At 43.2% G+C, this 13,491-nt stretch overlaps 1 protein-coding gene across 1 annotated transcript in view; it reads right to left on the minus strand.

Annotated features, from left to right (window-relative positions):
* LOC146865868 (adenosine 5'-monophosphoramidase HINT1-like) overlaps positions 1–10,585 on the minus strand; it is an 88,114-nt gene extending 77,529 nt beyond the window's left edge. Inside the window, exon 1 of the mRNA XM_085640778.1 lies at positions 10,475–10,585. Within this exon, the coding sequence (XP_085496904.1) occupies positions 10,475–10,585 (111 nt within the window). The remainder of the gene's footprint in view (positions 1–10,474) is intronic.
* Between the last annotated feature and the right edge of the window lie 2,906 nt (positions 10,586–13,491).

Raw genomic sequence — 13,491 nt, forward strand, 5'->3', positions numbered from 1 at the left:
TCCAAGTTGGTGTTAATTAAGTCTAACTTCTCCGGGTCCATTGCTACACGTGCCCATTTAAGACGTCTATTATCGTTGGTGGGGCAAACCACCACCCTGGTGGCAAGAGTAGTATTTGAAGAATTTAAGCGTCTGACTCGGGGAGAAATTAAAGTAAGTTCAAGGGGGTTGTGATCGCAACCATGTCAATTACTTTGGGCCATAATCTCAGGTCCAGCAAAATATTATTAATATGGCTCTTATTGGTGGTCTGGTTAAAAGTGTTTGCTCCTGACTTATAAGAGTTGGTTTGTCCATTTGTAGCCCTCAAACCAAATTCGAGGGTTAGTGCATTAAGTTGCAGTGCCATTTGGTACCATTTTTTGATTGGAGTAACGTCCAAAGGGGGAATAGGCCAAAACTCCTGCTCCTCCCCACTTCCATATAATTCCTCCTGCCCAAGTGGTTTGAAGGTGACATTGAAGTCACCTGAGACTATTAATGAAAGTGAACGGGTATCTCTAGCGCCTAGAAGATTCTCCAAACTTCTGAAGAGTGGATGATGTGGTTCCTGCTTTGGTCCCTCTGGCTACACATTGAAAAGACCCCCCCCAACCCATCCTCCACTCTTATCTGAACCGCTAGTATGTCTGGGCAGTTGGTCTTAAGCTCTTTAACAGTGTAATTAAGGTCGATTTTAATTAAAATCAGTAAGCCCCCAGCTGGACAGCCGAACTTGTTAATGATCGCAGGGCGATGGAATGTGATGTGCCCAGGGACGAAGGTAGGGGATGGGGACCATGTTTCTTGTAGGATACAGATGTTGTGCTTTTCTACATATTGGGTCCAGTGGGCAAGGTTGACTTTTGACCTCACCCTAGCCACATTCCATAAGAGTAAGGTGAGTGTTATTGAATGATCTCTATCTCTTATGGGTACAGGATTTTCACCTTCTCCCTGATCCCTGGCATGAGATCCAGTCCGGTGTCCCAAAGGACAGCCCTCTCACTGTGGCGACTGGATGCGGTCGAGTGCCATTCACTGGTCACAGGGCGAGGGATAAAGGCTGGGGTGGAGTTGGGACATCAAATTTGATGGTCTCATAAGGATGAGTATTTAAGATAGAAGGATGTAATATCGATCCTGGTGAGGAAGTTTGGTGTGCAAGTCAATCATTTATAGTATGGTACAGTGCTCTGCCGCTGTACCAGGCTATGGGTGGTTGGCAACAGTGGGTGCATTAGTGGGCGATATTTCAACTGTACCCCATTATAAGTTGAAGGATTAAACCTATCTTTCAGTGCAATTAAGTTGTGGGCCAGGTTCGCATTGCCAAAGAGCAGCTCTATGCAATCTGTCTGGGAAATAACTCCATTTATCCTTTTAGCCCCATAAATATCCTCTCTGATTACAGAACGACACCCACTCAACATGACGTATCCAATGTATGCATTTATTGATTAGGGAGTCTTCGTTTTCGTGACTCGTAGGTGACAACAACCTGGGGTCGTTAGTCATATAAATGCTCTTGGTAGGCCCTTGTGGTTTGTCTCGACGGAAACGTTCATCGGCTGGGGGGAAGGAGTGGAGGGCCGCTAGCTGGTAACAAGCCTGATGTAAAACAACGGACAGTATTAGCATTAAATGTAATGTTCCTAAGCATAGGGACAGAGGATTTCTTATGAGTTAGGTTTACAGCCAATCCTGGAGTAGAAACGGTTGGGCTGTCGCAGATAGTAGTACAGGTCAGGGATTTAACGGGAGGCTGCTTAATTGGTTGGATTTCAGGAACACCTTTGTTTATTAGTGGTTTGATTTACTCCGTTAGCTCATGAACTGCCTTTTTAGAGAGTCTACCTCAGATCTCAGATCAACTATAATCTTCAGGGTATCGTGACCCTTCAGGACCTGGTCATTAGTGGCAAGCTATCTTGAAGATGGTGCTGGGGTGCCTAGAGGCCCTGAGTCGACTTCCAAATTCCTATGTCCCATCGTCTATGATGTGAGACTCACCTAACCCAACTACCACAAGGGGCTCATACATATGCTGGAGTGAGAGAAACCTATTGGAATGGGTAAGATCAGTAGCTAAACTTGTAGCAGCTGTAACATTTTTTAAAACCCTAACGGGAGTTCGGGAGGACTTGTCACCTCCTCTTCCTCTTCAGTGACAGTAGTTGGAATTTTGGACACTAATGTGTGGTTGGAGGAACAGCTTTTTACGCTATGTGTTTTAGGCTTCCTGAATGTCGATGGGATGCATTTTGACTGACAGGACTTTGAGCTACTAGAGCGATTAAGTGAACAAGGGGTCGTGGGTAAGTCGCTTGATGGTGCTAAAATATCTTCCCACTCAACAAGGAGATCGACTATGCAATCAAGGACACAATTACCTACTACCGACTTGCGAACTTTATTGGTTTTGTTAGGTTTTGGTTGAACCCCCACTCCGTCTTCACTTTCAAAGTCCCTGGATTTCCGTTTCCCTATGGTGATTTGTGGGACCTTGACTATAGTAGATCTAAAGCACTGCTAAACTCACTCCCCTGAAACCTTGCCAAAGATTAATAACTGTCATACCCAACATACAGCCTTGAGGTGACACCTGTGATGCCCAACAGCAACTGTTAGGACTGGTAGTCATTTGTATATCACTGCTCCTACTTGGTAGAATGTAAACCATATAAGGCTTCCAACATAAAACAAAGACATGGGACAGCAAGCAGGTACTAATCAACCCAAAGAAGCCGGAGGGCCAGGACCAAATATCCAACTGGGTGTGGCAACCAGTGAGGGCCAAAAGCAAAGTCAGAGTCAAGATAAATTATAAACTCACGGTTTGAATGCCATGCCCACGGATCAAAGGGGGTGGCCCATCCCTACCTCTTCCTGGCAAGAACAGACCCGCCCATGGCCTGGGCTTTGCGTGGGCGCGGCCCGCGTGCGTCCCGGACAGCGGTGCTCCTGTGCTGGCAATAAGTGCCTCCTGGCATGAAAACAATGACGCAGCTGCGGCCGTTCCCTGGGCTGCCTGGGGGCTGGAGTCCTCGCCCGGCTGCTGCTGTGGAGAGTCCCGCGCAGCAGAGCTGCTGTGCTGGCAATAAGCGCCTCCTGGCATGAAAATGATCATGCGGCTGTTTCCTGGGCTGCCTGGAGGCTGGAGTCCCAGCCAGGCTGCTGCTGTGTGGAGTCCCGCACAGCAGGACTCCTGTGCTGGCAATAAGCGCCTCCTGGCGCGAAAACGATGACGCGGCTGCGGAAGTTCTCTGGGCTGCCTGGGGGCTGGAGCCCTCGCCCGGCTGCTGCTGTGTGGAGTCTAACGAGATCTAGCACAACTTATTCATCTATACATGAGATATTGAAGGGTTCATTTTGAATCTCATCATTTGCATGTGTGAAATTGTGCGCCGAACGTGATAAGACAAAAAGTGGTGCTTTATAGTTGTTTTTAGTGTAACTGTTCTGAAATCTTCAGATTATGATCTTCATATATGTACTAATGTAAACCATTTGAAGCAATATTAATATTTTATGGTTTGAAATAATTTTACACGTTGGTACTTGCAGTAATGTGCCATAGTTGTACGTGACTTTTTTAATTCAATAAATAACATATTCTGAGGGTTTATAATTTTAAATTACTCTAGAATATTGATTTTCTGTTACGCAATGTATATTTTCAATACGTTATATTCTGCATATTTTAATACAACTTCATCGTAGGTCTACATTTTCATATTCTGCTTTGTTTTACACTTGTGGGAAGTTCCTCTAAACTTTCAATGTGAAACGAAAATGTATCTTACGAGACGAGTTCTCACTCGCTTACCAGGGTTAGCTGCAACAAAAGTTGTTACTTTGAGAATATCTCCTGTGGGAAACTGTCCTGTTACATTCACTTATGTACCTCTTGCTAAAGGATCATTGTTTGGAGGTTTAGATATACCGGATGATCTGAAAAATTACGTGATCTGCACCACCTCTTCTTATATTTCTTCCTTTATGCCATATGTCAATCATCCTACATGAACTGACCAATGGACTGTGTGGTTTGACAAGATAAGGTGACCAAGGAGGTGTCACCACCGGAACTAGAGGATTATAATATACATTGATTTGAAGGAGACCGTGCTTGCACTCTCTCTGATTTTTCCTGATCCTAACCAGACCTGATCACAGAGACTGCCTTTTGGGAATCTTTGCGGACTGTATGTTCTTTCTCCTGGACTGACGCATATGCTGTGTGCACCATTAGGTGGATTCTTTCCTTGATGGTACACTGCCCATGAGCTGTCATGGCTCATGTTCTTGCTGAACTTTCCAAGCTCCCCTTTCACCTATGGCAAGCTTAGATTAATTAGATTGTCCAGCAATCTTTAAATATTAAATACTTATTAATTGTGCACATTACAACTTTTTTCAATATCTGATAAAATATACTTTTAACTAGACAAGAGTCTGTCTCTATCATGACTCAGGGGTGTGGAATTTAATAAAATATCTACTTGTCTATGGGGCAGGTTGCTTCATAAATCTACTTGTCCTGTTACAAAATCCACTTGTCCCTTTGGTGCGATGTAGAGCGGCGACAAATTATGGCAGCAATCTCATTATATGAGAGCTCTAATATAGCATCTCTGATTATACCAGGGCTCATACAATAGTAGTGTTGGAATACTTGCAATCCCCTTATGATGCCACATATCCACAGATCTACATACTGGGGCTGAGTAGTGGTAAGCAATAGTTCCCGGGTTAGAATGCCCTTTTGAGTCTGTGAAAACTTACTAACTTGCATGTTTTAAGGGTTTTCAACAACTCTTCTCTAATTTTTTCCCATACGGAAAAGTTTTGGAAATTTACTCCTGACAATGGCAGACGTAAACCTTCTTCCAGAGTTGGTAAAAAGTGGTTGGAGGGAAGGTGAACTTGCAAGCACACAGATTTTCGCATTAACAAATCTACACATGCATATCTGCTCCTGCTAAAATGCAGTTCACAAATATTTTCTCGGAGTACTATTTCTTGTCCTACTTCTGTAAGTTCATGGGAATTTACGAAAGCCGTATAGCTGCACTTAATGCAAGGACATATGCCATGGGTGCACTTTTGAGACTTTCTTTAATAATTGGGCCTCTAATTTGGTGTGGCGTTGACCATGATCTTTAGTGTTTATTAAAATTCTGTCTCTCTTTGTCTGTCTCTTGCTTTACTGTGAGTGACAGCATTCTGCTCTTTCACAAGGAGCTTATCGGCACACAAACTAGTTTTGTTCAGTGCCAGTAACTACTGTGGCAGTGTGTGCTTTTTGAGACCAAAAACAACTTTTTGCTTTTGACAATGTTTGTTATAATGGTGAGGGCTGGGCACCTCTCACACCAATAAGGTTTTACAAAAACCATGCCAAAACAAGTCACACATTGACAAACTAAAATGCTGACCACCAATTTCAGACCTACTGGCTTTGCCAGTGATTGTTTATTTTTGTTTCCCATAATCTTATTAAAACTGGTTACACTGATTTTTCATTATGAATATTTTTTGAGAAATACTAGCATGCATCAACACGTTACTAAATGATGCTGCAAATAAATGATACCTGAAATCTTACAGTAGTTTAGCTAAATGTTTTTTTCCTGCTTTCATTTTTCAAGACAGATTTGCATATGGCCAGGTCTAAACTGGGGTGGCATGGTGATCAAAACAATGATGGCTTTAACCCAGATCTCTTGACTGGGGGAGAATGTTTTGATTTGTTCTGTATTCCGTCCATCAATTTTGTGTCTTTTGCTTTCATTTTTTTTTGAACATTTTATTTTGAAAGCAAAGAATCATCAATCTTGCTTTTAAGCTTCTGCAAATATTTGCATCAAATCAGAGAGCATTCTTGGAGTATTATACATAGCCTGAAATGGCTAAACTTTGAAAACGTGTGTACACATTTTTATACTGGAACCACTGTCAGTAGTGCAGTCAGAGCTTACAACATTTACTTAGAGCGCTCACCCTAATAATAAAGTCCTTCAATTAATGAACCATAAATACAGGTTTAAACAGCAGTAACATATACATAAAAATATTACCTTAACTGCAGACAGTGCCCTTCCCTGATTGGGGACAGTTATGACCGTCACCCACGGGCTCACACCCAGCAGACTTGACTACGGCAACGCCCTATGCGCCAGAATCAACAGAACTCTTCTACACAAACTCCAAACCATCCAGAACGCCACAGCCAGACTCGTCCTTGGAACACCGCGTCACGAACACATGACCCAACACCTACGAGACCTCCACTGGCTCCCCGTCGAGAATAGGGTCACCTTCAAACTCCTCACCCATGCCTACAAATTCCTCAACAACATCGGAACCGAATACCTCAATGAGAGTCTCCTTCCATGTACCCAAGAGAAACCTCCGCCCTGGCAAAGGTCCACCGCATCCACAGAAACAGAGCAGGCAGGAGAGCTCCCTGTGAACATCAGAAGCTCCCCGACCCTGCACAAAATCAGGAAAGACCACAAGACCTGGCTCTTCGACTAATTCGGAGCTGCCCCCCACACCTCCACGCCTTGAGAACCTCACGGGTGAGTAGCGTGCTTTATAAACCCCTGAATGATTGATTGATTGATTGATTGATTGATTGATTGATTGATTGATTGATTGATTGATCCATAATTTGGTACTGCAAACGGAGAGCCAAAGGGTTTGTGCTGCAGGGGGTTGGGCCTACTTGTCCCAAGGGCAAAATACACATGATAACTTGTTGCTCTTGACCCCAAACAATATGTGCTGGGTATCAGGCTATAGGAGTTTGACATCCCTGATGACTTGTCTTCTTAAGTTGATTGTGCATTCCAATTTATCCATTAAATGACAGGTAAAAATCAATGTAGAGAGAGCTCTAATCATCAGATATTAATTTTATTGTTTTGTATTGCTTTAACAGAACTTCTGGGTTGTTTCATTTTAGTCCAGTTAAATTTCTTTAGAAGATTCGGACTAGCAGTAATAATTATTTACATGTATAGCTTGGTATTGAGAGTCATATACATCTAATTATCATTGTGTGAGTCGGATATCTAATTCCTGATCCTTGTTGGATATTCGGGTGCTAGGTCTCCTATATCCGACCCCTCAGATGCACAATACAAGATCCATCCGAGGATCAAGTATGTGTCAGAATATTAAATAAATGATAAGAGTAATTGTTGGAAAGTGGATTATTAGTAGTGGTAAATATATATCTACCACTGGCAATAAGGCCACTAAAAGCAGTCTGTGTCTCAGAAAAGGTCACCGAAAAGTATCCCCATGCGCAACCCTTGGTAGCGTGACTGTGAGCAGGCAGGCTTAACTTCAGAGACAGGTATGGAAAGCATTTAAAAATACCAATTAAGTAACTAATTAAGACTCAACACAGAATAAAAATTCAACACCAATTTATGAAAATAGGAAATATTTTTATCTTTAAAATGACCCCAAAAAAAAAAAAACAATGTAGGGAACCAATGATATCAATTTTAAAGATTAAACACTTTCTAGTGCTTAGAAACCAATAGTGCCACTTCTGGACATTTGGTCGGCTCTGACCGGGACAAAGCCAAAGTTTGAGGTCAACCGTGATGGAGCCCTGGAAGGATACACTGAGTGGAAGGCCCAGGTCAAGATTTTACCTTCACACTTAGAAACTTTTCTGGAGGATTTCTCCCCAGATGTCGTGCAGCCTCCTCCAGCTGGCCAGATTCGGTGAGGATTCACTGGATTGCCTTTTTCTGAGGGTCCAGTCCTGTCACCCTCTTAAGCTTATTCACAGAAGTTCACCAAACTTTCCCAAACTTCTGGAATTTCATTTTAAAGTTCCTCTTGAGGGACCACAGTGTACAAAACACAATCCAAGAGTCTGGAATCTCGAAGATGGTCCTTTAAACGTTGCGCCCACAATTCCCAAAATGCACCTGGACAACACCCTAAAAAGTCCACTGGATGAAATCCAGTCAGGGGACTCTTGGTGGAGTTGATGCAAGTGAGCTCTGTTAACCTGTAGCTTGCAGGGAGTCCACTTTTTATTTATTTTGAAGCAAGGTACATCCAAATGGCTGTAGTTCTAGATTGTGCAGCAGCCACAGTCAGCCAGAGTGTGGGGCCTGGTTGGTGCAAATCAAACTTCCAGCATGGACCCTTCTTCTTCTCCTTTTTCAAGCAGCAGATCTGAGAGGCTCTGCCCCTCTCAGATACAGTGTTCTCTGGGGTCAATCGGAAGGGCACTCCTGTCCAATGAGGTCCAGGGCAACAACCTAGAGAATGGCCATTTCCTCCAAAGTGTGCCACAATGGTCTCCCAGAAAGCACTATTCTTCCAAAATTCAATATGGCTGACATCTTAAAAGAGAGGCAAGAGCCAGCATTACCAACCTCCAGGATGACTCATCTCCATAGTCTCCCTCCCCCTAGCATCTGCACATTCCTTCCTTAAGCCTGCCATCTGGCTGGGTTCAGACGGGATGAGTGTAAATGGACCTGGCTTCTTCTGCCTGTCCCCTCCTTCCTTGGAAGCTCATGGTATATGACCCCTCCCCTTTGCTCTGGCATTCTTGTGTAGCAGAACACTCTCCTTCCAGATGGTTTGTCACCCCGGGTGCCACTTACCACTTCATCAAAGCAGCCTGGATAATCCACTTAACTTCGACAAATCAGGGCAGACGACTGGAAGGCTGAATTTTGGCTTACAGACAAGAAGGACTTGCAACTTCTTTTCTTTACATTATAGGATAAATTAAACAACAGCATATTGTTGGATTTATCAATACCATTCTCCTAAGTTCCTGAATTATATTTTCGGTTGTCCCTTGCCATAATTATTAATTCATAAACTATTGCAATATAAACCTATTTGGATTGGGATCTATAAGGAGGAAAATGAAATGTCTGATTTCTACAGCACCAGAGCCTATAAAACTGCTTTTATAAGGACCCTGCTTATAACTACATAAACCCCCACCCATGGGACACCTAGGGGAGACTTTGGGTGTCTCGAATAAACAAAAATAATGTACATCCTCACTCCACAGTGCTCCCGGTACAAAAGTCGATTTTGAGAAGCACTTTACTACAATGAGGGAAGTGAAATGTGGAATTTCTCTATCCTCAAGCCATATACAACCTCAATTATAAGGGTCCTCCTAATAAGAACCTGACCCTCCACCACTGGGACACCAAGGTGAAACCCTGGGGGTACTTAATATGGCAAACTATTGTAGTTTATCAATTTTGAAGTGCCCCAAACACCAAAGTCGAGTTTGGGCACAATTTTCATTTTAAAAGCAGTCCTGCAACACAGGGCTGCCTTTAAACCGACCTAAGCATCTCAGCAGTGCACACATGCAAGTGCTGAAAGGGCTGCTGGCCTCTAAATTGACATACCCTATTATATACCAGAGACTTAAAGGTAGTTTTAATCCCCCTGCCCTATTATGAAATAGGACCTTATAGGGGAGGTCATGCCAATCATAGGGGTACCCTAACCCATAGGGTACCGTAGTGTATGTAGGTGTTTCCACTGTATTCTAGTTGTGTTTTCACCATAGCACTGGTCCTGGGCCTACCTAGCAGCGCTCAGGTCACTCTCAAAGTCAGAAAACCAGCATCTAGGGGTTCAAATAGGGGGGAAAAAGTGGGGGGCTCCGCAAACAGGTCCTGATTTTCAACAGTAATAGAAACAAAAGCTAAGAAAACGGCGAAGTCTACCGCTGTAACACAGTCAAGGGGCTGATTATTGCTACATTCTCTTCAACCCACTGTATATACATTGAACAAAGTACTGTTCCATCTATACCATCTGTTGCTGTCAATATAAAAACAGGATGTTTACAGATTCCATTCAGTTACAATCTATTCCAATGCCTGTACAGACGTGCTGTTTTGGATTCAGCTATGAGAAAATAAAATCTGCTGAGCACTGCAGGTGAAGCAGCATGGCTCAATCATACTCTTAAAGAAGGTGCCACCATACTGGAGACAATTGTATAGCTTTCGTACTCAAAAAGCAACCCTCAGCGTAAGACGATTGGTATTGCCCAAGAGTTATGTATCCAATAAAAAAAAATACAAAATATACAAGTTCCCGAGAAGTACAATTCCAGTCTCTATATATGACAGTCATAATTGACAGCACAGCTTCATAAATGGACCTAAATCCCAGTATGGAACTGCATAAACCCCTGGTGCTCCCATTCAAGGAATCAACTGCAAAAAGCTTTTTGGATCACTGCCGTGGACGGTCACGTCGGTCAGTGGGACAATTTAATGTGGCCGAGGCACAAAGGCCAGTCTCTACCTGTCCCACAACAGTTCAAATGGCCTCGAAGCGGGCGTACCCTCCGGCCTCAGTACTGCCTACCCATACACAAACCTGCACTACTGTGAAATTGACCACGCAGGGTGCGTGGTTTCCACATCCACCGGTATTTGCACCCCGCGGAACCCTGTCTCCTCACCCGACTGTCATCGTATATGATCCTGGCCGGAAGCTCCTTGCGGATAATTTTGCCGAAGACTGTATCGCCCCCAGGCTGGGCGGCCTCCTCGTTAGCATCCTCATCAGACATCTCTGTCACCAACCGTCATCACGCGCACTTCCCTTCCCCGCACACTTTCTCGCCTGGTCTCTGTGATGTCAGTCCACGGCCGTCGAACTCCGTCGTCAACACAGAAATGGCCATTTTGACTGACTGGGGTAATTTCTTTTGTCTGTTAAAGAACACTTTGCGGCGCCTTATGCGTGTGGTATTATGCACGTCTTTTGGAGAGAAACTGAAACGGAAAAAACAAAGAGAAATGCAAGCAGTCCTGTGTATATAATTGACAAGTCTCCTTGGCCAAATGATTTTTAAGTGGTCACTGATGCGGTCCTAGTTAGCCGTCGTTAAACCGATGATGAGCCCTAAAGCCACAATATGCCATTGAAACGTTTGACCCCGTACCACTTGTATTACTCCGAGATGGGCTTCTCGTTACCTAACAGCGCACTATCAGTAGGTGCCGTATTTTCTTACCCTCGATCTAGTGTTTAGAGATTCTGTCTATGACTACACAGCGGGGGAGAGGGCGTGGCCTTGGACAAGAGCCGAAGACGTTTGGAGCAGAAGGACGGTAGGACGAAGGTGATCACCAAGGAGGGGACTTCTAACTGTCATTCCTCTGTTCCACCACCTATATTCACATTCCAGAACCCACAGGTATCCTAGATACCACATCTCCCTTCTTTAACAATATTTAAATGTTGCTACAACCAATAACAGTCTACTAACAAATTACAACAAAATGACATTTGTAATGACGACACTTTCCATACCAGCCTATGCATGCAACTGTGATATGCATAACCTTACAAGATACCCATGAATAAATAATGAACTGAACTCAGTAGTATAACTATACATTGACTATGCATACATACAACCCCCACTCCTTTTCCCCAACAAATATGAGTCACAAGTCCTGCTAAATATTATTAATAACTCACAAAGATGTAAGTTTCAGCACATTACAAAAATCATTACACTTAATGGTTAGTACCACTGACCTACCTGTGCAGGTAGACTTGCCCACACAAGTGGGTTTGGTACAATTTGTGTTCAAAACTTGAACTATCTCACCCCTTCCCATAAATGCACCATTATAATTCAGATCCACTTGGATTAGCTGAACACTCCTCTCCACAACCATTCATAAGACCCAGGACAGTTCACATTACTCTTGTTCTGACTCCAACTCGGGACATTGTTGCACCTTGACATCCTTCCAAAGTGCTATACGTTCCCATCACTTAACCATGCTGATCTAGAATACACTTCTTTTACTGGCAAGGGTTCAGAAAATATGCTATTCCCTTTCCCCACCTTGCAACCCATTTTTACCTTTACCCAATCACCGGGTTCCAGGTGCACTTCCTTTACCCCATGTTTCTTGTTATAATATTCCTGCATTTTCAATAGATTCCTTTTTACAACAGCAGGAGACCACCTACTGCACAACTTCACATTCATCCAGGCTCTGTTATCTTTACTGAAAGGTTCTCTTCTTCTTAGGATTCTGAAAGGGATATATCCAGTCACAAGTGTTATTCTATATGCCCAAACAGTTTTTTCCAACTCTTTCTCCCAATCCTTGCCAGCACTGATAGCTATTGCAGACTCCCCATTAGCATTTAGCACCCTGTTGAAGCGCTCCATAATTCCGTTGCCAGCAGGAAGGTTATTAGTCGTGTGCTTTTCATTAATTCCATTCCTAGCTTAAACATTCACCGCCATGAATTGTGGTCCATTATCACTCAAGATAGATTTTGGTATGCCTTCCCTTAAAAATACTTTTTCTAAGAATGATATTATGGTGCTGGCATCAATATTCTCCAACACCTCATATTCAGGCCATTTGGAATAGTTATAAATGACGGCAATTACATACTTGGAAACTCCCCACGCATCCAGAATGGGTCCTAGTATATCTATATTAAGATCTTCCCAAGGACTTTCTGGGCATCTCCTGTGCGCGAGAGGAGGAACATGTGGATTGATTTTTATCTGAATTAGCACACCACTGACAATTCCTTGCTAACTTCTCTGCATCCATATTAATCCCTGCCCACCAATACATTGAATTTACCTTTTTCTTGAATTTAACAACACCCAGGTGTCCTTCATGACTAATTTCTAAAATGTTCTGTCTTAAGTTCCTCGGAGGCAAAACCCTTTTTAGAATTTTTTTTTTAGGTGAAATGCCAACCTTCCCATCTCGTGTCCTAAGTAAGATCCAGACCTTAAAGCAAACCTACATTTATTTAACTCTGCAGTGAGTCCTTTGTTAGCCAAATTCTTAATATAAGCTCCAATCTGGAGTATGTTCTTGTCTATCTTGGCCCATCACCAGTATGTCATCTTGGAAATATGTCACTCATTCGATGCCTCTGAACAACATATGCATAAAGCACTGAAAGACAGCAGCAGCTGATGCTAAGCCAAACGGCATGCATATAAACCTATAGCAACTGAAAGAAGAGACAAATTATGTTAATTTTCTGCTGGACGAGTGTAGCATCACCTGGTGAAAGGCCGAGGTCAGGACTATGGTGGAGAACCATTTAAAGTCCTTAGACTGCGAAAGATGCTCATCAATTCTGAGAAAAGGGAAAACTATCCACAACGATACTCTTATTCATGACTCTTAAATCAATGCACAACCTGATCTTGCCATTTGGTTTGCATGCTTCTTCCACTGGAGCTAACCAATCTGCACTCTCCACCAGTTCAATTATACCCTTGTTCTCCAAATTGCCCAGATGCTCCATGACACTGTCCCTAACGCTCAAAGGTATATCTCTGACCTTGTGCCTAACTGGCACAACCCCCACCTTCATTGCGATCCTATGAATAAATCCACTCAATTTCCCCACCTGGCCTGAAAATATACTGGGAAACCTCTTAACTAGCTCCTTTTTCATGGTGACTACAGGTTC

Source organism: Triturus cristatus, chromosome 2_1, assembly GCF_964204655.1.
Source record: "Triturus cristatus chromosome 2_1, aTriCri1.1, whole genome shotgun sequence".
Taxonomy (NCBI): Eukaryota; Metazoa; Chordata; class Amphibia; order Caudata; family Salamandridae; genus Triturus; species Triturus cristatus.